Genomic DNA, 27,265 nt, shown 5'->3' on the forward strand with positions numbered 1-27,265 from the left:
TGACTACAATCTCAGCATGCCTAAGAGCTGCCTTTGCCTCCTCTACTGCCTGTCTTGGGTTCCATTTCCTTCCCCTAACTGGATTTGGAACTACACTGCTAACCATTCTATCTTTGCTCCCTGCTAACAGCAGCTCTGATCTAACCTTTGAGCACTTGAACTCTTCTGTTAAGCTAGTGATCTGGAGTTGGAGTATCCCTTTGCCATACAGTGACACGCTGCTAAGGCACCGAGGAACGCCCAACCACTTCCTTACAAATGAGTTAATTACTCTTTCCAGCTGCCCTACCTTCAATATTGGGATCTCATAAACTGACATGGGCCACATCAGTCTAGGAAACAGCCCAAACACCATAAATTCAACCTCCCTGGGAGCCCTGATTTATCAATCCTCCCTAATCCCTCCACTACATCTTTTCTAAACTGCTCTACCTGTTCACTGTCATTAAGCTCTTCATTATACCATCTCCCTAAACTTTTTACTGACTTCTCCCTGATCGATGGTATTTCTTCCTCATCTACAAAAAGCTTCCTGTCAACACTTCCTGTATTTAATTGGATAGAAATTGAAAGGGATTTGAACAACACTGTACTCTGTTTTTATTCACATTTTTTTATAACATGCCAACATTAAAGGAACAGGGGTTTTACATGTCCTATCACTCATGAGAGCTGCTGTCACAAAACAGATATAAAATACAAAGGAAATGAAGGATTTATGTGCTTTTGAAAACTTAAAATATCTGAGGTGATGCAGGAACTCAATATAAAAGATATTTTCCAATGCATTTCTAAGTTTAAGTGCAAAACTTAAAAAGCTGGACGATTAAAGCTTCAAATATTTTCAGATGTTGAGATTTGAACTGAGGCTTTGTTGTTAACAGAGTTCAAACTTCAGGGAGACGCTCCTCTTAATGGAATGAAGCAGAGCTTCATTTCATCACCCTGCCTTTTTCTACAGCCAGCTCCTCTCTGAATGAGCATTTCCTCATTCTCTCCCAATCAGATCTACAGTTTGAAGATGGGTGTGGCCAACAGGAGCTGTGGTTCACAGCACAAACACCTGTTTTGTGGATCAGAGATCAAACTAGTTTTATTCCTTAGGAAGTCAAACTCAGACGGTCGTTGTCTCTGAGAGCTGAAATGGCGCAGAAAGGAATTCCGCTGAATCAGGAAACCTTCTCTTGTTCCATCTGTCTGGATCCACTGGAGGATCCAGTGACTGTTTCCTGTGGACACAGCTACTGCATGAAGTGTCTTCAAACCCACTGGGATACAGAGGATGAGAAGAAACTCTACAGCTGCCCTCAGTGCAGGCAGACCTTCACACCGAGGCCTGTCCTGCTGAAAAACACCATGTTAGCAGTTTTAGTGGAGGAGCTGAAGAAGAGCGGACTCCAAGCTGCTCCTGCTGATCACTGCTATGCTGGAGCTGAAGATGTGGCCTGTGACGTCTGCACCGGGAGGAAACTGAGAGCCCAAAAGTCCTGTCTGCAATGTCTGGCCTCTTACTGTCAGACCCACCTTCAGCCTCATTTTGAAGTAGCTCCTTTAAAGAAACACAAGCTGGTGGAGCCGTCCAAGAAGCTCCAAAAGAACGTCTGCTCTCGTCATGATGAGGTGATGAAGATATTCTGTCGCACTGATCAGCAGTCTATCTGTACTTTCTGTTTACTGGATGAGCATAAAGGCCACGACACGGTCTCAGCTGCAGCAGAGAGGGCCGAGAGGCAGAGAGAGCTGGAGGTGAGTCGACAAAACATCCAGCAGAGAATCCAGGACAGAGAGAAAGATGTGAAGCTGCTTCAACAGGAAGCAGAGGCCATCAATCGCTCCGCTGATAAAGCAGTGGAGGACAGCCAGGAGATCTTCACCCAGCTGATCCATCTCATGGAGAAACGACGCTCCGATGTGAGCCAGCAGGTCCGATCCCAGCAGGAAAGCCAAGTGAGTCGAGTCAAAGAGCTGGAGGAGAAGCTGAGGCAGGAGATCGCTGAGCTGAAGAGGAGAGACGGCGAGCTGCAGACGCTGTCACAAACACAGGATCACAACCAGTTTCTACACGACTACCCCTCACTGTCAGCACTCAGACAACCTACGCGCTCATCCAGCATCCATATCCGTCCTCTGAGGTACTTTGAAGACGTGACAGCGGCTGTGTCAGCAGTCAGAGAGAAACTACAGGACGTCCTGACAGAGACATGGACAAACATCTCACTCACAGGGACTGAAGTGGATGTTTTACAGCCACAACCAGAGCCCAAGACCAGAGAGGAGTTCATCAGATATTCATGTGACATCACACTGGATCCAAACACAGCACAAACACGTCTGTTATTATCTGATGAGAACAGAAAAGCAACACGGACCAGTCAAAAACAGTCTTATCCTCGTCACACAGACAGATTCACTGGATGGTCTCAGGTCCTGAGTCGAGAGAGTCTGACTGAACGTTGTTACTGGGAGGTGGAGTGGAGAGGAAGAGTTGATGTAGCAGTCGCATACAAGAATATCAGCAGAAAAGGAGATGGGGATGAATGTGGATTTGGATTCAATGACAAATCTTGGGCGTTAGATTGTTCTTACAGTGGTTATAACTTTTGGTACAACAATGTCCAGACTTCTGTCTCTGGTCCTCTGTCCTCCAGAGTGGGAGTGTACCTGGATCACAGAGCAGGTATTCTGTCCTTCTACAGCATCTCTGAAACCATGACTCTCCTCCACAGAGTCCACACCACATTCACTCAGCCTCTACATGCTGGACTTACTGTTGTTGTTGGTTCCACTGCTGAGCTGTGTAAGCTGAAGTAGACAGAAGTCATTTAAAGGAAAAGTGGGTTAACTTCTGTGTTTGAATCCTTCAGCTTGATTTTTCTTCATGTTTGTTGCTGAGAGCTGATTGGACCTCATTCACCAACCGTTCTTACTCACAAACTTGTTCTTCTAACCCACTTCAGGCTCATTTATAACCTTGAAAGCAGATGGATACACCCGTTTCCTTGCTTCTCACTGGCGAATCCATCACGCAAAGCTCCCATCTGAACCGTTTGGGCCCGCTTAAACAGTGACAGGACCAATCAGCGACGAGGGGCAGTACTTTCAGGCACGGCAGTGTTGTTACGTAAACAAACACCAGCAGGAGTTGGTGCAGGTATGGAGGAAGAGATTAGCGTGGATGCTTCTAAAGCACCAGTTTTATAAGATAAAATAAGATAAGATACAACTTTTTTGATCCACAGAGGTGAAATTCTGGCATTGCAGCAACACAACCGGTAGTAAAAATACAATCGAATTGAACAAATAACTAAACAAAACTTAAATAAAAAATCAAATTAAATAAGGGACAGTACGTATATTCAATTCACATTCCTTTTCAGGGATAGTAAACAAAGTGACGTGTTTGTGTAAGTGAAATGGTACACTTGTTGGTAGCAAGTTAGTTATCAGAACTTGACGACATGTTTTCTTTTCAAAAACTACAAAAGTCGAGTACTGACATGTTTATAGTCGCCAGGTTTCGCGTTATTCCTCACTAGCTGCGCACACAGAGCTCGATAGCAGCTACGTCACGTGTTTTGTTGCTCTTATTGGCCCGTAGAAATGTGACAGACTGAACATTCATCCAATCACACTCCGAGTTTTTTTCAAATCCTCTGCCTTTGCTCAAATGTTTCCTATTGAAGCTTTCCAAGATGGATGTGTGAAATAAATCCATCTGGCGTGTCAGGTTAGCTCATTGATGCTACAAATGAAAAAAAGATCTGAGTGTTTTAAACCACACAACTGTCACTGCTCATAAAGGTTTGTACTTTCTAATATTTCACAGTTAAACGCTCTTGATTGGTTGATTGATGTGACCTTTTTTTCAATCATATCTTACTCAAGATAAGATGACTTCATCACCAAACACAGTCTCCTGGATGGCCAACCAAACAGATTTACAAATAACACAAATCTTCAATGGCTCTCATGGAATTTTGTAGAGGAAATAACATCAGACATTTCACACAAAGAATCTGCTGCATGAATCTGACACAGTAGGTCATCAATTATTAATAATAAAACTTCAGAAATACGGAATAAGAGGAGTAGCACCCGCTTGGCTGGTTGCTTACTTAGACCATAATTCAATATGTTCAATCAAGTTCATTCAGAGCTACTACAGGTTCAGTGCTGGGGCCATTACGCTTCATTTAGTAAATGAATATATATGAATGTTCTTTATACTGACACTATTTCCATTTGCTTATGATACAGATTTACTTTATTACAGTGACAGAATGATAAAAAACCTTTGGGTATCTCAGGTCTCAGGGTGCGAGGCTTTGTCTGCTCTGAGGTTAGATTGGCATATATTAGCTTAGATCATGGCTAAACTTCAAGGGTTTATACAAATGTCTTGTGGTATTATAAACACATAAACCCGTTTTCTTCTGGTTTTATCTCTGAAACAATTCAAATTGATGTTGATTTTTGATGATAATGATCACTATTTTATTCATGTGGGTCTTGGGGGGGCTCAGCTTTTCTTAGATAGAAGAAGGGGGGATTTTTTATTATTGTAACTATTCTTTGATTGATTATCATTTTGTGTATTTTAAATTTCTTCAAAATGTTTAAAATAAACAGATAAATAAAAATAAATTTTAAAAATTGTTTATAGTCTGTTGTTGTAATGTCTTGTGCTGCTGTCTTAGTCAGGACTACCTTGTAAAAAGATCTTTATATCTCAGTTGGACGCTCCTGCTATGAAACACTCTGGGTTAAATAATGGTTAACTTCATTAGACCTAAGGTGGCTGAAAATAATGGCCTTTAAAACAGTTTTTATTTTTGTAAACAACCTCCAAACTCCGTAGAGTTTTCTGGAAAGCTGCACTGAATTCAAATGTTTACAGAAATCTTTATTTATTCACCTTTTCAGCAGTTAAAGACATGAAATAAAAATGTAAACGCTTCAGTCTTTGGCTTTAACCATATATAAATGCCCTTGTCCTAGCATTGGTGAACATTTTTATAAATCAGCATCCCCCTCTTCACAGCATGTCTCTTTTCCACTGAGCCTTGGCTAACAGGTCTCCATTCACATCATAATCTGGGCTGTTGGTAAATTCATTCTTGTTCTGCAGTAGTTGTCACTGCTCAATAGGGGTGGGTGATGTAGAAAAAAAATGTATTACAACTTTGTCAGGTCAGGTCATGATTGTGATTTTATTACAACTTTTTCATTCAAATCTTAAGACACATTTGTATGTTAATGACAAGAAAAACAACCTTCATCCTGATATAATTTTTCAAATGCATAAATACTGTGTCAGAAAGTCTGTTTTTTTTTCTTTCTTTTTCTTCTGCACTAAACTGTTGGCCAATGCATTAAAATCTTTTAAAAAATTTTAAATTTATTTTATTTTGAAATTTCATTGTTGGCCTCATCAGGGAAGGGAGTCTGGAGGTCTTCTCCCACAATAAATTTAAGTATCAAACTTTTATTTTCCTGCATTCTGATCTATTTAATGAAACCAATTACAACATTTTCTATTACTCACTTTAAAATAATTATTTTTGTGTCTTCTTTTGTATTATTGTGAGAATAATAAGTTTACAAGCACATAAGAAGTCACCCCCCTTTACGTATTATTTTAATTACTGTTAAACAGTGTGGTTCATTCTATCAGAGAAGTCTAATCCATTTTATGTATTCTTTAGAGATTGCTCTGCATGTATTATAATTTTGTTATAAGTAATTATTGTGCTCAAAAGAGGAAACCACAGATAGAAAGCACTGTTAAGCGGATTAGGTGTAGTTACCCGCTTTCACCACAAGATGGAGTATGCTATTGAGTGAGCCCTTCTGCCGTGACTTGCTCAAGTGGCAACCTTTGGTCCTGAAAAATGAAGCCACACGGAAGAGCAAAAAATTGCTATACCGCGAGTGTCCACTTGAGGCTGGCAGCAGGAACACCAGAAGTCCCGTCTGCACACGTGTTAAACAGCCGGTTTTGACACACAAAATAAACTGGTTAACAGTGTGGTTCTAAACACCAAACGTGTCTCATTAGCTAGTGTCTTATTGTGCTCCTACTGTTCAGGGGATGAACTTTATTGAACCATGATCGTTTGGACTGTATTATGGATGAAAGCTGATTGGTGCATTTCATTGATTGACAGATAGCTTGGCAGGCAGAGGCTCCATTTCTGTCGACCAGAATGCTAGCTAGCAGGCTGACAGGAAGTCATGCTAAGTGGGCAGCCGTTAGGTTGATCCACAGTTCAGTTGAGACCACAATTTCAACATGGAAGCCTCAGCAGATTGACTTCAAGAGCTGTTTGAGTCCGCCTATGATAAGCAGATGACTGACGTCACACGGGGTTTGTCCAATTCTCTCTACAGTCTATGGACTTGCTCAGTATCAACCACAGAAGTTTCATGTTATTGAAACTTTTAAACGTTTGTATATTCAGGGTTAGTTATACATTTGCCATAAATTGATAATTAACGGTTATAAAAGACGAGAGAAACTCTGAAACTTTAAATAAATTCAATGAGGCAGTGAGAAACAGAGGCAGAAGGATAAAAGTCTGTAACTGATCACTTAGGAGTCCAAGAGAATTCAACTAAGCAGTGATTTTTTTCTTCTTATATTATACATCAGTTGTTTAATGTTCTCCAAATGTGAGCTTCGTGCACCAAATGTAAGTCATCTATTATTTAAAGATAGTTTAATTAGTATAAGACACACACATGAAAACATTTCCTCCATACAGTATAGAGCAGAGGACAGGAGAAGTTGGACACTTATATTCTCTGGTGGAGATTTGTCAGACTGAAAATTAGTGATGTTCTTGTAATCTGCTGTAGTTTTTTTTCTAATAAACAGCCAATTAACAGTATTTTAATTGTAGTATAAACCTGATATCCATTCAGAAAATAAAAACCTAAGAGTTTTGACTCTTAGATGACTGTCTCTAACAGTCTGATCCATATCTCAGTATTGTGCTGTTTCATATGTACAGGGAGAAGTGCTTTATTAAAAGGAGAGCTGATAGTGATCATATTGGTGAGGGAAGGTAGAGCACTTGTGTCATATCATACCCTTTGTACCAAATTTGGCATATAACTCAGAGTTACCAAATGCCAAAGTTGTGGCTAGTGGAAATACTAAGTGGCTATTAAGTTTGCAGAACCACTAGCCACTGTGGCTGGTGAGCAAAAAGTTAATGTCAAGCGCTGGTGCTGATGTGATGTTTACACTGTGTTAGATAGAAAAAAGGGATCTTTTCAATCACATTAGCTCTATAAACATCAGACCCCAGTGTGATAGTACAATATGGACCAAGCTCTAACAGTGTTTCATGAATTTCTAATAATGTTACAAATATTTTCCTTTTACTCTGAGTATCAGTAAATTTATGTAAGGGTGTGCTACAAGATTGTTAACCTCTGTAGCACCAGTGCTGTGGGCAAAAAAAGTTAACGTTCAGCCCTGATACATGTATATGTGTGAGTATGTGTATATATTAGTGGTGGGACTCAATAAAAAAAAATCTAATTAATTAGAGGCTTTGTAATCAATTAATCTCAATTAATCGCATATCAGCATTTGACACAAGAAGTAACATTTTTCAATTGAAATGGATTTTGGTATGTGACTGAATCAATGAATAGACACATAAATGAGCTTAAACAACAAAATTGTGTTCACTTTCATCACTGAGTGTGAACATGAAGAGCAATATGAAAAAGGAATATTATGATTGCATTGTTTGAATTATTCTTTCTGGTGGCAGTTCCTAATTTGGGTCAGACGAAGCTATCTGTAGCACCGCTTCTAGCCCCTTATCTTCTACCACTGAGAGTGGTCGACAGTTCACCGCAATCCATTTCGCCAGTGAGTTTGTTAATTTGTCAGTCGTGGACTTATTCATTTTGGCTCTGAACCCAGTCATCTTGTTGTGTAGTGTGGATTGGCGACATTGCCTGCTCAAATTAGGAACGTTGTCTGTGCTAGCTGCAGCATGTTTGGCATCGAGGTGGTAGCGGAGGCTAGAAGAGCTCCGGTGATAGGCAAATTCTTTCTTGCACAATTTGCACACAACTGTGCTTTTATCTAGGTGTCCATCCGGTAGTTTTTTAAAACTAAACCAAACCCAACAACTTCTCATCGGTTTCCATGGTGTTTGTCCTGTTGATTACCAGGAACTCGAGCAATGAGAAACGTTCCGCGCTGTTTGGAGTGCAAAACTAAATTGCAATTAAATGCTTTTTTTTTTTTTTTGTAGCGTTATTTTTTCTGTAATTAATTATTCTTAATTAATGAGATAAAGTCCCAGCCCTAGTATATATAATATATAATATATATATATATATATAAAATTCTCTTCTCTCAGGTTTTTTATCAACTGGTTTCCTGCCAGTGAATTGGGAAATTACTATGTGAAAAGCAAAGGAGTTGCAAAGGAAACGCATGACACAGGTGGTACTCAAAATATCTTGCCAAGGTTGGCATATCTGCTGGCTTCAGGTGTGATTTCTAGATTGCCAGCACCTGTTACTGCCACAGGTGAGTTTAAATGAGTGTCACATGCTTGAAATAAAATGATTTACCCACAGTTTTAAAAGGGTGCCAACAATTTTGTCTGGCCCATTTTTAAATTTTGTGTAAAATTATGTCAATTTTGGCTTTTTTCTTCGAATTTTTTCTATTGCTCTAATGCACATAAAGGCAATAAACATGTGTATGCCAAAAACATTTGTAACTGCAACAATTTCTGGGAGAAATGGTGTATTTTCTGGAAAAATTCCAGGGGTGCCAACATTTTCGTCCATGACTGTATGTAATATTTTCCATATAATGCATGTTAATGATAAAACAAGGGAGAAAAGCTGTTAAATGGGCTCAGCTAGCCTCCTAGCTCAGTACTAGTCTCCTCAAGACTCTTGTCTTCCTTCTTCTGGCTAGATGACACCAGAGGTGTTAGGAGGTCTGCAAAACTGAGAAATCTGTGATATTGATCACTTCTATGCCAGGGAAAGAGATAAAATAATGTAAAAAACAATCAGTGTAAGGAGTACCTATAATATCTGTGTTCATGGATAAAGAATGACAGGATCAGTTGATGGTACCAATGTTACACATAACTTTATATTCATGGAAAAAGAGAGTTGAAACATGTGGATTAGGTAATCAGATTAAAATAGTCAGGTGGTGTGTCTTTGACTCAGCTTTGAAACCAAACAAGAATGAAGGAGATTCAAAAGATGGATCTCAAAGGGATTAACCACCTATTACACATTTATCCAGAAGGGGGTGCTGCAGAGTTTTGAGGAACTTCAGAGGTCTCCTGGTTTGGAAAAGGATGACTTCTACAGATATCTGCAGGTTAGAAATGATTTGAATCAGAATTGAAGAGAAACTTGGTAAAAAGGATTCTTCCATGTGTTTGTGTCTGTGCTGAAATCAGGTTCATGTAGTAAAGTTATTTCCAGATTCTACAATGGCATTCTACTATCTAAACAGGGTGATACAGATGAAATAAGAAAGGAAATCTATTCATTTCAACTGTCATAGTCAAAGTGCACACGAGGAATCGCAGCGCTGTAGGGTAGAGCTGCAGCAGCGCAGGGTAGAGCAGAGCAGAGATTGAAGAGATGTAAAGGCCAGCTCTTCTGCACCTGGTGGACCGGCCAAAACTTACCATTGGTCACTTTACCCTTTTACAATATTTACAGGAAGACTGACCTAATGCTTATTATCAATACCTCTTCCTTCACCTACATCCCCACCCTCCCACCTCAGCAACCTGGATCCTTTGAGCAATTTAAGAGGGGCAAGGGAAGAGAAACGAGTGGTAAGAGATAACAATTAGCACGGGAAAATCACGTGGCTATATTTACTGTAAAGGCGCTCTGGACAATGTGTCTGCCACCACACTGTCAGACCCTTTTATATGTCTTATATCAAGCCAGTGAGACTGAAGGAATAGTGACCATCTCACTAATCTTTGATTAGGACACTTTAATGAATTTAGAAAAATGAGAGGGTTGTGATTGGTGAAGACCACTACATGTACGACACCAGATCCAAGATACACGTCAAAATGCTGAAGTGCCCACACTAATGCCAATGCTTCTTTCTCAATAGTAAAATAAGTATGATGGTAAGAGTTGAACTTTTTAGAGGAGAAGATCACTGGTTTTTCAATACCAAACTCATCTCTCTGCAACAGTACCGCCCCCACTCCCATGTGACTGGCATCGACTTGGAGCGCAAAGAGACGATCAAACCTGGGAGCAGAGAGAACAGGTGCGTCACACAACAATGATTTAACTTTGTCAAATGCCTGCTGACAAACAGGAGACCACACAAAAGTCACACTTGCCTTAAGCAAGTCTGTGAGTGGTGCGACTACATCAGAGAAATTTCTGCAAAAGCTCCTGTAATAACCGACAAGACCTAGGAAACGCATGAGCTCTTTTTTGGTTGAAGGAACAGAAAAACATGCAACTGCTTTAACTTTTTCCTCAATGGGACGGACAGCACCCTGCCCCACCACGCGACCAAGACCGTCGCTCTGGCAAACTCACACTTAGCGAGGTTAACGGTCAGGCGCGCCTCTGCCAGACGGCCAAATAAGGCACGCATGCGCTCAACATGAGAAGCCAACGTGTCCGAATAGACAACCACGTCGTCCAAATAGACAGAGCACCCCTCCAAATCCCCCAAAACTTTTGTCATGAGCCTCTGAAATGTTGCAGGGGCATTACGCAACCTGAAAGGCATGACATTATAAGAGTACAGACCATTTGAAGTAATAAACGCGGATAATTCACACGCATGCTCTGACAAAGGGACCTGCCAATAACCTTTTAGATGGTCAAACTTGCTGAAATATTTGGCATGGCCCACTTGGTCGACATAATCCTCCATGTGGGGAAGCGGAAAAGAGTCTGGCTTTGTACCAGCGTTTAGTTTACGAAAGTTGGTACAAAATCTTGGAGTGTTGTCAGACTTTGGCACTAAAAGACAAGGGAAAGCCCAACTGGAAGAAGAAGGTTCAGCTATGCCATTATCAAGCATGTATATTATTATTGCATCAAGATATTTACGTTTTTCAGGATTAACACGGTAAAATCTCTGCCTGATTGGTTGTGCATCTCCAACATCAATATCGTGCTCAACCAGGTGCGTCTGCGTGGGAGTGTTACTGAACAAACAAGGAAAGGATTTTATTACACTACAAAGATCTGCCCGTTTGGACTCAGCTAAGTGACCTAAGAGGACCTGCAGGTTACTCAGAGACTCTGAATTTTTAAGGCGACCTTGAAGAACAGCGGGATCAACACAAGGTAAACTATCCTCTGCCTCAGTGGACACTGACTGTGGAGAATAAATCATGGACACTCTCCCCACCGAACAAGTAGGGTGCGCAAGTCCTGAAGCACTCTCATCCTTGTTGGTGTCATTTGAAACGCGAGCATAATAAGGTTTTAACAAGTTGACATGACATAGTTGCACTGTCCTTCTACGGTCAGGAGTAGAAATCATGTAGTTGTGCTCAGATATTATTTTTGTCACATCATACGGACCAGAATACTTAGCCTGAAATGGAGAACTCACAACAGGTAACAAAGCTAAGACTTGGTCCCCCACACTAAACACGCAGCGCTCAGCAAGCTGGTCGTACAGTTTTTTGATTTTATTTTGAGCAAAAGTCAAGTTTTTCTTTGCCAGTTCTCCGGCAGCATACAGTCTGTGGCGAAAGCCATTCACGTAATCAATAAGATTTTTAGGCGCTTCTGCATCCTTCCACTGATCACACAGAATATTTAAAGGACCACACACAGTGTGACCGAACACCAAATCATTAGAGCTGAAGCCTGCGCTCTCCTGCGTCACTTCTCTGGCTGCTAACATTAACCATAGTAACCCCTCCTCCCAGTCTCTGTCCATCTGCACACAATAGGAGCGCAGCAATGATTTTAGGGATTGGTGGAAACATTCTAAGGCTCCCTGACTTTGGGCATGGTATGCAGTGCCTTGTTGTGTTTAATGTGAAGCTGTTTCAATACTTGAGAGAACAAATTGGAGGTAAAATTTGATCCTTGGTCAGACTGGATTACCTTTGGAATGCCGAATATAGAAATAAACTGAGACAGCACGCGCACAACAGAGTGCACAGTGATCGTGCGTAATGGGTATGCCGCAGGTGTTTAGATAATAAGGTCACAAGTGTTTAGATAATGACAGTGGGTCTAGTTGAATGTGGTAACATTGTGTAGTGGGCAGTGGTATAACTATTGGTTTCCATTTGTGGTGACTGCTGACTGAGATAAGGGATGAGATTAAATAGATCCTGGAACTTAGCCTGGTCTGGAGCAGGCTAGCTCCACAGAATAAATCTTCATGGTAACTTATACCATAACATATCCTGCTCTCCACTATCCCGCTTTTGTGCAACCGGATCACAGATAAGTTGAGCCAGGATAACCAAGATATCCTGGCTTAATCCCTTATCCTAGTTTTGTGCAATAGGCCCCAGGTCTAAATGGGTTAAATAAGTACAAAGAAAACAGAGTAGAACACTGCACACCCCGGTGCTCACCTGTACAGGTAATGAGGGGCACAGGTGTATATGTAGTGGATACAAAACGATCACTCAGCTATAAAGCCTAACTCCAATGTAAAAAGTATTCAAAAGTGGTATTTTAAGTTTAAAAGGGCTTAAAAACTGATTTGAAAGGGGCTGAAATAACAGTATGTGTTAAAAATGGTCATGTAAAAACCTTGCTGTATTTTGTTAAACTTATTTTAAGTTCATATCTGCTATCGATTAGTTTTATCTTGAAATTTGTTTGTTTTGTTGTACTTCTGGATTTGACCGCTAGGGGGAGTGTGTAATGGATGGAAAATGGATAATTTAGCTAAAAAGATTAAAAAACACGTTTAACAAAACAGTAATAACCTTAAGCTAAAAATAACATGTCAGGAAAGAGTTAATATGCATTTTAAAACACTTTGAAATTCTATCTAAAAATGTGTTTAACATTAAAATGTTTACTTGTTCTGATATGTTAAAAGTATAAATTCACATCAGCAATCGATTGGTCTTGTCTAGATTTTGTTGTTGTCTAGCACTTCCTGTTTTCGTCAGTAGGGGGAGCTTGTTGCTTACGGATGTTAATTACACTTTTGGATGAAAAGCAGCAATAACACGTGTTTCTTCTTTCATTCATATTCTCCCCTTTACAGGGTGTAACATATACCACTGAAAAGTTTATGTCATTTTTATCATGAAGATATAATCATTTCTAAAACTCATCATATGATTTTATCTACTGAAATATTGAGTTTTTAACCAGGTCTTGTTGACGTCAGGTTTAAAAAACAAGATTTTCACTGCATTCACAAACTGTTTTCTCTTATTCTCATGAGTTAGACGCTTCAAAAAGCTCCAGGGGAGTCCTGCAGATAAACTAGCTATGAGTAAGTTGAGATAATATTATATGGTTTAGATCAGGGGTGTCAAACTCAAGGCCCGGGGGCCAAAACCGGCCCATGGTACAGTTATACCCGGCCCACAAGATCACTAATATTTTTATTATATCTGGCCCACCAGTATGAGGTCTGCAGATGTAAACTTAACCTTGATGATTTATAATATCCTTAAGTCTTAAAAATGTGTAAAAGTAAAGAGTAGAAAGAATTATTACCAAATTCAGAGCTTGACATTTACACCCGCCAACAAGCCAAATGCGGGTGGATTTCGGCCATGGCGGGTAGCAGCGTGACTCTAACTAGCCACAATGGCGGGTGGAATTTATCAGTGTCACAGCTTATGCTTCACTCTGACCGTGCTTGTCTGTTAGCCGTTATGAGTGAGGCTTGTTACAGAGAGGCCATTTGACACATAAAGGCTCAAATGTCCCTCCAAAATAACTGGAAAGTGGCTGGACTCTTCATCCATTTGTGCGTTGGGCTTTGATGCTGTATGACACACACACAAACGCGACACACACACATTTACTGACACATGCACACGGTAACGTGCTGGTAACGTAGACTGAAGGTTTCTACCTGTTTGGGGAAAATATTTCAGAATGTGGAGGCTAAGCTCAGACCTGAACTTTCTCCTGCTTTAAAGCTTCTCTCTGTCCATGGAGGATCAGCGCGTCCCTGCCGTTTGTGTGTGTGCTCCCGTGTCTCTGTCGCTGATGCGAGCCAGGGCGGGCAGTGTGTCTGAATATTGTTCGATTAGTACTCCGTTTATATTCTTTCTTTGTTGAGGGCAATCTAAACATTAAAACCTCTGCAAATGCGTGCATAATCAAAACGTTATTAAAACCTTTGATACGTTTGTATTGTGATTTGCCATATATTGATAACTAACAGATATAAAAGGTGAGAGAAACTCTGAAACTTTGAATCACTGAGGCAATGAGAAACAGAGGCAGAAGGATAAAAGTCTGTCACTGATCATTTAGGAGTCAAAGAGAATTCAACTAAACAGGGATTTTTTTTGCTTCTAATATTAAACATCAGACATTACAGTTGTCCAAATGCGAGCTTCATGCACGAAATATAAGTCTTCTATTATTTAAACAGATATTTTGATTAATTATAGACATGCATATGAGGACATTTCCACCATACAGTTTATAGGAGAAAAGAGCAGAGGACAGGAGAAGTTTGACATTTCACATTCTCTGGTGGAGATTTGGAGAGTAAAAATTAGAGATGTTCTTGTAATCTGCTGTAGTTGTTTCTACTAAACAGCCAGTTAACAGTATTATATTAATAGCATAAACTTAATATCTATTGAAGAAAAAAAAATCTAAGAGTCTTGAGTCTTAGATGACTGTCTCTAACAGTGAAGTATGACATATCTCTGTAGTGTGCTGTGTAGGGAGAAGTGCTTTATAAAGAGGAGAGCTGATATTGATCATATTGATGAGTGAAGGTAGAGCATGTGTGTCATATCATACCCTTTGTACCAAATTTGGCATATAGGTCATAGTTTCCAAACACCAAAATTGTGGCTAGCGGAAATACCCAGTGGCTTGTGGGGATGAGAAGTTTGGCTCTTTTCAGAGCTCCCAAAGAAGAGCCGGCTCTTTTGACTCCCAAACGGCTCTTTATTTAGGATCTTTTGTAGCCCTATATTTTACCTTAACTTCGCAAAAAAATAATGGTTAGTGTGTTGAAAACCCTTTTGCATTCAGTGTTTTTATGAGAAGCCCTATAATTGCCTAATTTTGTGCATTTTTTCTGTTACAAAACCATTCTTAGGTTTAACATTTAAATTCCACTGGTTAGGGTTAGAATTAATGCTAAGCGGATGTAGACGCGTATTTGCACATGTGCAGTACAAATCGGATTTCTGGGATGGATCGGGTAGCCACACCCCCCTCTCTGTTTTCACATAATGGTACAATCCTTTATCCTCCCATGTGATTGGCCACATGGCCACCGTGCTGGCCAATCAAAACAAAGTTCTGACCAGAGTTGGGGCTGAGCACTATGAGAGCTAAAGGAGCGAAAGCAGCGAAAAGAAAAAAGCTGGGAGCCGGCTCTCACTCTATGCAAGCCGGCTCTTTTGATTCACTACAAAGCTTTTGCTCACAACCCATCACTAGTGGCTAGTAAGTTTACAAAACCACTAGCCACTGTGGCTTGTCAGCAAAAAAGTTAATGTCAAGCCCTGACTATATTATATATATTTATATTACTATAAATATGACTTTTTTAATGTAATATTTAGACCTTTAAGATTCACAATTTTAAATTTTAAGTCACCTTTTAAACTTGTGACTTTAAATGTATTCTCCAATTTTTACCTTTAAAACCCACAATTTCCAGTTTTATCCTATAGTTTGACCTTTAAAATTCATGATTTTGACTTTTAATCTCATATTTTTTCATTTTAAAATGCATTATTTTGAATGTTATCTCATATTTTGATGGATAAAACTCTGATATTGTGACCCCTCAAACTCGGGATTTTGAATTACTCAATCATATTTTGACTGAGAAAACTTACATTTTCCGGTTGTAGCTTGTATTTTAACCCTTAGAACTTATCATTTTGAATTTTATTTTGCATCTTTGACTTTAAAACTCATGATTGTGACATTTTATCTCATATTTTGAATTTTAAAATGTATTATTTTGAATTTTATCCCATATTTCACTGATAAAACTCGTGATTTCCAGTTTCATCTCATTTTTTGACCTTTAAAATTTATGATTTTAAATTTATCTCATGTAATTCCCTTTAAAAGAAAACTTTTTTTGACTTGTAATTTCATGTTCTGACCTTCTGATCTTATAAGTTTGACTTATTATCTCAAATTTTGAGCCTTTAAAATTTCTATTTTAGCTTTATCTTAATCTAAAAATCATCATATCATCAGTGCTTAAGGTTTTTTTCTCCATAATTCATTACTGATGATATGATGATGACAGTTTCTAGTTAAATGTTGACCCTGTTAGGCCCTCAGGTTAGACCTGAATCCAGAATCCAGCCCCTGCTGTGATTGAGTTTGACACCCCTGGTCTAGGATTTTCAGGGCTGGTTTGTGGAGTGACCTGATGGGTTTTAAGACAGTCTTGTTTGCCTGAGACCGGCACGATATACAATAATGACAATGAGATCAAATCACAGCATTTAAATATGATTTAGATGCTTCAACTGTTATAGAGTTCCTAATGAGTCTAAAGTTTGCTATGTTAGTCTTCAATGTTTGACACACTCAGGTATTTAAACTCATTAACATTTTTGATCATTTGTCCATTGACATAAATATTTGTGAAAACCATATTTCTCTGTTTAAAAATACATCGTGACAGTTTTATCAGTACTGAGAGTGAGACGAGAGTCTTGAAGCCACATTGTAACTGTTTCCATTGCCAATGACAACTTTGCAGCCACTTGTTCAGTGCCGTCCTGAAAAACCTTCATTTCAAGGCTATCTGACCCTTGACCCTTAGCAAGGGCTGAGTATTGACAAGAATCTAGTGATATGATACGTGTTGTGAAACAGGGCTGCTGATATCGATATATTGTGATATCTTTGGAATTACACACGCATATAAATAAGTATATATGCATAAACAGCATATATGTTAACAGAATATAAATAACTATTATGCAATTTTAAGTTAATATGAAATATAATTGAACAGAATTAAACTATGATAAAAAATGTATTTAAAATTCATATTTAGTACACAGATAAAAAAAAATATAGTATATAATAAAATATATGATCCTTCATCATCTAGCGTTTTAACTCTTTGTGCAATCTGAAGATGAGGATTCTTGCCATTTGCTGTAATGATTTAAAATACTTTCAGGATTTTTTATAACAAAAGGGAAAAGAATAAATCACGAGTATATTTTCAAAAATAAAATGAATCAGTTGGAACAATACACTTCTTGTTCCTGTGTTGTATTTAAGTGGATATAAAATGAAAAGGATTTGAACAACACTGTATTCTGTTTGTATTCACATTTTTCACAACATGCCAACTTTAAAGGACCTGGGGTTTTACACGTCCTATCACTCATGAGAGCCTCTGTAACCAAACAGAAAAAAACAACTATGGAAATAAAGGATTTATGTGCCTCTGAAAAATCTAAATATCTGAGGTGATGCAGGAGCTCAACATAAAATTTTTTTAATGAATTTTGAAGTTTAAGTGCAAGATTCTAAAGATGTAGAATTTAAAATTCAAATGTTTTCAGATGTAGAGCAGCGCTGGACTCAGGATTCGTTGTTAAAAAGATAACAAAGTTCAAATTCCACTGAGCTGTTTCTATTCCTGGACTGAGGCAGAGCTTTATAATCCCTCCCACCTTTCTCTTACAGCCAGCTCCTCTCTGACTCAACACTTCCTCATTCTCTCCCAATCAGATCTACAGTTTGAAGATGGGTGTGAGCAACAGGAGCTGACGTTCACAGCACAAACACATGCTGTACAGATCAGAGCTCAAACTAGTTTCATTTCTCAGGAACTCAAACTCAGACGGTCGTTGTCTCTGAGAGCTGAAATGGCGCAGAAAGGAATTCAGCTGGATCAGGAAACCATCTCTTGTTCCATTTGTCTGGATCTACTGAAGGATCTGGTGACTTTTTCCTGTGGACACAGCTACTGCATGAAGTGTCTTCAAACCCACTGGGATAAAGAGGATGAGAAAAAACTCTACAGCTGCCCTCAGTGCAGGCAGACCTTCACATGGAGGACTTTCTTGCAAAAAAAAATAGCAGATTTAGAAAAGAAGCTGAAGAAGAGTGGACTTCAAGCTGCTCCTGCTGATCACTGCTATGCTGGAGCTGAAGATGTGGCCTGTGACGTCTGCACCGGGAGGAAACTGAGAGCCCAAAAGTCCTGTCTGCAATGTCTGGCCTCTTACTGTCAGAATCACCTTCAGCCTCATTTTGAATCAGCTCCTTTGAAGAAACACAAGCTGGTGGAGCCGTCCAAGAAGCTCCAGGAGAACGTCTGCTCTCTTCATGATGAGGTGATGAAGATATTCTGTCGCACTGATCAGCAGTCTATCTGTACTATCTGTTTATTGGACGAGCATAAAGGCCACGACACGGTCTCAGCTGCAGCAGAGAGGGCCGAGAGGCAGAGAGAGCTGGAGGTGAGTCGACAAAACATCCAGCAGAGAATCCAGGACAGAGAGAAAGATGTGAAGCTGCTTCAACAGGAAGCAGAGGCCATCAATCGCTCCGCTGATAAAGCAGTGGAGGACAGCCAGGAGATCTTCACCCAGCTGATCCATCTCATAGAGACACGACGCTCTGATGTGAGCCAGCAGGTCCGATCCCAGCAGGAAAGCCAAGTGAGTCGAGTCAAAGAGCTGGAGGAGAAGCTGAGGCAGGAGATCGCTGAGCTGAAGAGGAAAGACAGCGAGCTGCAGACGCTGTCACAAACACAGGATCACAACCAGTTTCTACACGACTACCCCTCACTGTCAACACTCAGACAACCTACACACTCATCCAGCATCCATATCCGTCCTCTGAGGTACTTTGAAGAAGTGACAGCGGCTGTGTCAGCAGTCAGAGAGAAACTACAGGACGTCCTGACAGAGACATGGACAAACATCTCTCTCACAGTGACTGAAGTGGATGTTTTACTGCCACAACCAGAGCCCAAGACCAGAGAGGAGTTCATCAGATATTCATGTGACATCACACTGGATCCAAACACAGCAAATAGAAATCTGTTATTATCTGATGAGGACAGAAATGTTACATGGACAATGTCACTGCCTTATCCTAGTCACCCAGATAGATTCACTGGTCTTTCATGTTATCAAGTCCTGAGTCGAGAGAGTCTGACTGGACGTTGTTACTGGGAGGTGGAGAGTAGAGGAAGAGTTGATGTAGCAGTCGCATACAAGAATATCAGCAGAAAAGGGGATGGATGTGTGTTTGGATGCAATGACAAATCTTGGGTGTTATGTTGTGGTGACAGTGGTTATGAGTTTTGGCACAACGACGTCCTGACTCCTGTCTCTGGTCCTTGGTCCTCCAGAGTGGGAGTGTACCTGGATCACAGAGCAGGTATTCTGTCCTTCTACAGCATCTCTGAAACCATGACTCTCCTCCACAGAGTCCACACCACATTCACTCAGCCTCTACATGCTGGACTTTATGTTGGTTCCACTGCTGAGCTGTGTAAGCTGAAGTAGACAGAAGTCATTTAAAGGAAAATTGGGTTAACTTCTGTGTTTGAATCCTTCAGCTTGATTTTTCTTCATGTTTGTTGCTGAGAGCTGATTGGACCTCATTCACCAACCAAACAGATTTAGAAATAACACGACATCTTCAGTGGCTCTCATGGAATTTTGTAGAAGAAATAACATCAGACACTTCAAACAAAGAATCTGCTGCATGAATCTGACACAGTAGGTCATCAATTATTAATAATAAAACTTCAGAAATATGGAATAAGAGGAGTAGCACTCACTTGGCTGGATGCTTACTTAGACCATAATTCAGTATGTTCATATATAAATTAATATATGTGAATGATATATGTGAATGTTCTTTATACTGACACTATTTCTATTTGTTTATGATACAGATTTACTTTATTACAGTGACCAAATGATAAAAACCTTTGGCTATCTCAGGTCTCATGGTGCGAGGCTTTTTCTGCTCTGAAGTTGACAAGATTAGATTGGCATATATTAGCAAAAAATTGATGTTGATTTTAGATGGTAATCGATCACTATTTTATTCATGTGGGTCTTGGGGAGGCTTTGCTTTTCTTAGAAATAAGTAGTTTTTTTTTAATTATTGTAACTTTGCTTGATTATCATTTTGTATATTTAAAATTTCTTCAAAATGTTTAAAATAAAATAAATAAATCTAAATTTGAAACACTGGTTCAAATCTGTTGTTCTAATGTCTCATGCTGCTGTCTCAGTCAGGACTACCTTGTAAAAAGATCTTTATATCCCAGTTGGACACTCCTGCTATGAAATACTCTGGGTTAAATATGGCATGTCTCTTTTCCACTGAGCCTTGGCTAACAGGTCTCCATTCACATCATAATCTGGGTTGTTGGTAAATTCATTCTTGTTCATCTAAAATACTCCAATAGTTCTCACCGCTCAACTTTAAAAACTTTTTCATCATTTTGGCTCAGCTCATTAGTAAGAGCCGGTCTTCTTACTCCCAAACAGATCTTTATTTGGTGCCTGTTAGACTTTTAAAATGTGGATTAAATATCAACACAAATGTAGGGAAGTACACACGTGGACAAAATTGTTGGTACCCCTCTGTTAATGAAAGAAAAACCCACAATGGTCACAGAAATAACTTGAATCTGAAAAAATAATAAATAAAAATTCAATGAAAATTAACCAATGAAAATCAGACATTGCTTTTGAACTGTGGTTCAACAGAATTATTAAAAAAAAAAAAAAACTCATGAAACAGGCCGGGACAAAAATGATGGTACCCCTACAACATATTGAAAATAATGTGACCATAGGGACATGTTCAACCAAGGTGAGTCCTCTAATTAGCATCACAGGTGTCTACAAACTTGTAATCAGTCAGTCGGCCTATTTAAAGGGTGACAAGTAGTCACTGTGCTGTTTGGTGACATGGTGTGTACCACACTAAACATGGACCAGAGGAAGCGAAGGAGAGAGTTGTCTCAGGAGATTAAAAAGAAAATTATAGACAAGCATGTTAAAGGTAAAGGCTATAAGACCATCTCCAAGCAGCTTGATGTTCCTGTGACTACAGTTGCACATATTATTCAGAAATTTAAGATCCACAGGACTGTAGCTAACCTCCCTGGAGGTGGCTGCAGGAGGAAAATTGATGACAAATCGAAGAGACGGATAATACGAATGGTAGCAAAAGAGCCCAGAACACCCTCCAAAGACATTAAAGGTGAACTCCAAGGTCAAGGTACATCAGTGTCAGATCGCGCCATCTGTCATTGTCTGAGCCAAAGTGGACTTCATGGGAGATGACCAAGGAGGACACCACTGTTGAAAACAAATCATAAAAAAGCAAGACTGGAATTTGCCAAACTGCATGTTGACAAGCCACAAAGCTTCTGGGAGAATGTCCTATGGACAGACCAGACAAAACTGGAACTTTTTGGCAAGGCACATCAGCTCTATGTTCACAGATGCAAAAATGAAGCATACCAAGAAAAGAGCACTGTCCCTACTGTGAAACATGGAGGAGGCTCTGTTATGTTCTGGGGCTGCTTTGCTGAATCTGACACAGGGTGTCTTGAATCTGTGCAGGGTACAATGAAATCTCAAGACTATCAAGGTATTCTAGAGAGAAATGTGCAGCCCAGTGTCAGAAAACTTGGTCTCAGTCGCAGGTCATGGGTCTTGTAACAGGATAATGACCCAAAACACACAGCTAAAAACACCCAAGAATGGCTAAGAGCAAAACATTGGACTATTCTGAAGTGGCCTTCTATGAGCCCTGATCTAAATCCTATTGAACATCTGTGGAAGGAGCTGAAACATGGCATCTGGAGGAGGCACCCTTCAAACCTGAGACAACTGGAGCAGTTTGCTCATGAGGAGTGGGCCAAAATACCTGCTGTTGAACCACAATACAAAAGCAATGTCTGATTTTCATTGGTTAATTTTCATTGAATTTGTATTTATTATTAATTTAGTCAGATTCAAGTTATTTCTGTGACCACTGTGGGTTTTTCTTTCATTAACAGAGGGGTACCAACAATTTTGTCCACGTGTGTAATTATAATGGTAATTATACAACCAGTAACCTCATCATCATATAGATTGAGTGAAACTTTAAATCATGAAAGAATTTAAAACAAGAACCTTCATCAAATGTTATAGTATTAACCTTTGCAGGCTAAAATATCATCTGTCTCTTGAGCACAAAATCCGTCAGAACTTCTAACATTAACATTGTCAAACTGTACCTTCAACCCAAACAGTTTAAAGCTCAGAAACCCTTTCCCATGAATCATTAGTTATCCATGAATCAGAATCATCTGGCATACCTGCAGGAATCCAAACCTCACAAAACCTGTCATTAGTATTTAACTCTATCTTAGAGGATTGATTCACCACCGTATTTGTTTCTATTTCACAATCAGTTTACACAGGGTTATCACACATTATCCCAGAACTAAAACTGTAAGGAGAATTATCAGAAGTGAAGATAAGAATTTCACTACCCCAGTCCTGAAAAGTTACCAAAAGCAACTCCATTAGCCTCTTGTAGTGTTTTGATAGCTATGGCTGTATCATGGACCATATTTGTGGCATCAGAAATAAAGGAACAACACTCAGTATTAAGAACTTTACATGTCCCTCCCTGAACTGCTAGAAGCAGATCTAAAGCCATACGGTTTTGCAGGACTACAGTCTTGACCTCCAGGAGTTCTTTATGTTCAGCTAACATGGCTTTGCAAGAAGCATTTAGATGATTTTCTAGTACTTTAGATAGAACCATAATTTCTTGTTGAGAGACATAAACACCAGAAGATGTAATAAAAATACTTGCAACCTCTTTGAAATTGGAGATTTCTCCTCTCTTTCTAAGATGTGGTTCATCTGCAGCTAACTCTGCAGCTCTGACCTGTCTTATCATAGGAACTAGATAAACCAAATAAACTCCCTGTAGGAAGGTAAATGGCATGCAACTGTAAGCTCTATCACCACAAATTAGATAAACTCTCTCTGGTAGGGGAAGCTGTGTGAGTGACATTAACCTCTGATGTACACTGGCTCTGTCCTGAGGATTTATCTTCATCTCTGCATCCTACACCTCTGAAACAAAGAGACACATTCTGCAAACTAAGAGCTTGAACAGGTGGAATATAACTTGAGCAGTCTCTTAGGGGTGTTTTCTCATCCAAAATGGTTATGTTTTGTAACTGTGACACTCTAAAATGACTTAGTTCCAAACCAAGGCTGAAGTTCAATTAAAGTGCAATTAGTTTGAACCAGAATTAGAAATAACTTAACTGGAAGCCTACTTAAATGAAAGATATAAAATTTAGTAATTTTAACACCTGTAGGTAAGTAATGTGCATTTACCTCTACCACTGTATCTTCACCTTAGCTCAAATACTTGAGAAACTCAGTTTTACCCATTGGATATGCCAGAGAAAAACATTCCACCACCTTCCTCCATTCATGAAGCTAAATTATTCCAATTTGTAACCTGATAATCAGCTTTGAAAAATGGCATAGGAATAAAGATAGCAGAATTCATGGATTCTGGCATGTTTTGGCACAACCAGCATTTGGTAAGATTACGTTCACGTACATAATCTACCATCAACCCAAGAGCTGAATGAACTTTCTTTAAAGGATAAGGATCCTCACCAGTTACTGACATGTTTAGATTCATTCTTTTCTTCTTTTGGAAAAGGCACATAAGTTCTTAAAATAGTTGGATTGTCCCCCTCTGGATAAACACAATTAATTTGAACACCTGGATTTATCTGAAAACTCACCAACCACTCATTACACTTCAGATTTGTCAACATTATTGTTTGGTAAAACACCACAAATCAGGAGTTTCTTTCAACAGATTCTCAGGGGTCAGAGCAACCCTAATTTTTTTTATGTGATATTCTTTTCAGTACCAGATTTTGCATGATGAGCACCCCAAATTTGTCTACCTCCAGTGTAAAACCTAGGAAAGATGATAATACACTCATCTATTTTACACCTGTCCAGAGGCCACTGAAAATACAGTTTGCATTTCGGCTGCACCTGTAAGGAGAGAAAAAAGAATGTTTATCCTTTATTTCAACAACATTGAAATCATTCACATTTCCAGTCTCTTGGTGAATCTTCTTTCTTGAGCGCACTATGTGCATGTGTGTGTGTCTGATAGCATGTGTGTGTGTTACAGCAGTCTTAAGGTTCATGTATGACTCTGGTGCTCTGGCCTCAGCCACTGTGTGAGGGGTTGTTGTGTGTGCATGTGTAGCGCAAACAGAGTCTTTGCTGATCTCAGAACAGTCTTTAGTCTTTTCTTCTAGTTCTGTTCTCAGTGTGTGCGAGGTGTTCAATGTGAACGGTGCTGGGGCTGCATCAGTGTGTGCATTCAAAGAAACAAAATTCTGTTGTTTCAGGGGCAAAGGGGCTGTTGTTGTATCAAGGGAGAAAGGGGAATCAGGTTACGTTGTAAGGGCCAAGGATTGGGCTGGAGGTTCCTCAGGGGCAAAAGGAACAAACACGATTCCCTTTGGGGTCAAAGGGGCAACAGGGGCGTCCTTCATGGCAAACAGGGTAACTGGGACTTCCTTGGGGCAAAAAGAAGAAATGGGGCATTCTTTTTGGCAAAAGGGGAAACTTGACTTTTCTCCGAGGCAAAAGGAGAGAAAGAGGTTTCCTCAGCACTTGCAGCAAACTTGTTGAGGGGAGCACGAGAGCTTTCGCACTCCTCAGGAAGCACTGTCGCACCCATCAGCCCAGCCTCCTGGCCAGGATCACCAACACCACCCAGCTCTGTTGTAGGAACCCCTGCGGTCAGCAGGAGGAGGATGAGGAGTTGGAAATTGCACATGAATCCTCTTCTTGACTTTGCACCTCCCTGGAAGTGGGAGACTGCCTGCAACAGATCGCATGAACCCATTCTGCTCTGCCCTTGACCTCCAGTGCTGTCCTGTAGACCAACAACACCTGGTAACACCTAAAGCACCTAGGAGATAGAGACACCTCGTACAAGGACTTGATTAGTACAAAATCACCACATTCAAAAGGATGAATAGACTCTTCTGATGGCTGTGGGGGTCTGCTGGAAACCTGTAAATGAAACTTTCTCAAGATTTCAGTTAATTGTTTCACACTCAGTCCCGTCATGTCAGTCATATCTTATCAGTCCATAACAGGGTAACTTTGTGTGGGGTCAAAGGTGGACCAGTCCCTGTGGACATAGTCCTCCCCATCAGAACTTTATGTGGTTGTGTTTGGTGTGCTTCTGCTGAAGTTGAAACCATGCCAGTAATGACTAACATGTATTTGTAGGCAAAATTACATACCCCTGATGACTTTAATAGTATCAAAGCCATGACCATTAATAGACGCTCCTTGATTATACCACATCTGCACACATACACTCATCAAATTCAGATACCCTAAAGGCTGGAAAAAGGAAATTAGTGAACATAAATGAGCGACAAAATATTAACATATCAATAATAATTATGCAGAATAACAATCGACAAAAAGAACTACTACTGTAGTATATCAAGACTAAAACCTTAAATGACAAATCCTATGAACTAAGCCATACATGGCTCAGTAATAATTTCATCATGATTATCTTGTTTCCACAACAGCAATTGTTTATCATGGTTGTAGTATTTATTATGCCAGAAATGAGCTATTGTGACCAAATGATCTCATTTATCCCTCCTTTTCCTACATGTGTTGGCCCGTGTGCCAAGACATGGAGGAGACAACGTGGACAGACAGATTACCAGACTCAATGTCTTAAAAGCAACCATTACACACCCAAATATTTATCTCCCCACTGTCAGTAGTGTTATAATGCTCTGAAAATAACAAATCACTCAACTTCTTAGTCTTAACAGAAGAACTTCATGTTATCACTCAGTAAGTGGACATGGCTATTTGTTTGGCTGCAGCATCAATCCCCACATTTACATGAGAAACAGGATCACAACCAGAGGTGTGTGTCCCACACTTAAACAAGGGTCATATAATAGCATCAAGCAAATTTTGGGTTAATTTGTGATGTTTAACTGACTTTCCTGAAGATTAAAGAAATCCCCTCATCCAGCAAAAACCTGTGCTGCACCAACTGTGCCCTCTGAGTCTGTGTATAACGAAGCCACTCTGTCCTTTAAAGGAATGCAAACTCTGATACGTATACAATTCAGCCACCTGAGCTGGAGTACCATCAGATATTCTTCTTCCACAACTTCCTAATTATTCAACACTGCATAGCCAACCAGACGTGTTTCAAAAGGACGGTTTGATAAACTATCAGTGTACAAGATTAAATCAAACTTTGACATTCAACTTTGGAGATGGACTGTCGTCATTCAGCAACTCATATTTGGGTCTGAATGATTCAGGAAAATAATTTAATCATGATTACTTTCCAATATTGAGATTGTGATTTAATGTCCAATTTTTATTGTCATTTTTATTATTTGAAGTTCCTCAAATTTAATATTCTCCACAAACATAAGTAATACATTGTTGTGTATTATAACCAACACAATATTATATGGAGAAAAACAAAGTGTTCTTAGCTGTTGGCTCGGCTTATATGTTAGGATTTTAACACTATCCTTACAAAAAATAGAAAACAAAAATAGAAAAAAGAAATAGTCTTGCTGACCTCCAGTAAGTAAGGTCACAAATACTGAAGTACAGGGAAGTAAACAAGCACAACTACCTGCCTTTACCACCTATCTAATAAATAAATCAAAGTCCCAATTAGGGCTGAAGAATGTTGGAAATATCATTTTTATTATTTTGACTTATAAGGTATGTAAATGAAGCAGGCTTCCGTAATTCCGACTTGCCCTGAATGAAGCATGTGATATGACGTAATGGATGTTGGCGGAGTTGGATCTAGCCAATCCAACTCTGCCTTCCAGCAGCCGTGCAGCCATTAATAGTTGCTTTTCTCAGGGGTGCAGCCAGATCCCACACCAAAAGAATTTTTGAAACAGAAAGCGGAGCAGGCGTCTAAAGTTTTCAAAATGAAGACTGAACTGGACTATCCCAATAAGAGCATG

General features: G+C 39.6%; 2 protein-coding genes across 3 annotated transcripts; both read left to right on the forward strand.

Annotated features, from left to right (window-relative positions):
* The first annotated feature begins 1,128 nt into the window (after window positions 1-1,128).
* Window positions 1,129-2,937, forward strand: LOC121510117 (tripartite motif-containing protein 16-like). 2 transcript variants are annotated; one of them, XM_041788030.1, is made up of 2 exons: window positions 1,144-2,101; window positions 2,234-2,937. In XM_041788030.1, the coding sequence occupies exons 1-2, from the start codon at window positions 1,144-1,146 to the stop codon at window positions 2,809-2,811; spliced, it is 1,536 nt and encodes a 511-aa protein (XP_041643964.1). In that variant the 3' UTR covers window positions 2,812-2,937. The 2 variants fall into 2 exon arrangements, with proteins under 2 accessions (XP_041643965.1, XP_041643964.1); XM_041788031.1 differs by having other exon boundaries at window positions 1,129-2,937.
* A 14,795-nt stretch (window positions 2,938-17,732) lies between these two features.
* LOC121509230 (tripartite motif-containing protein 16-like) lies at window positions 17,733-20,257 on the forward strand. Its single transcript, XM_041786445.1, has one exon. It carries the CDS (start codon window positions 18,051-18,053, stop codon window positions 19,701-19,703), a length of 1,653 nt encoding a protein of 550 aa, XP_041642379.1. The 5' UTR covers window positions 17,733-18,050; the 3' UTR covers window positions 19,704-20,257.
* Window positions 20,258-27,265: the final 7,008 nt, after the last annotated feature.

This window comes from Cheilinus undulatus, linkage group 5 (assembly GCF_018320785.1).
Source record: "Cheilinus undulatus linkage group 5, ASM1832078v1, whole genome shotgun sequence".
NCBI classification, from domain to species: Eukaryota; Metazoa; Chordata; class Actinopteri; order Labriformes; family Labridae; genus Cheilinus; species Cheilinus undulatus.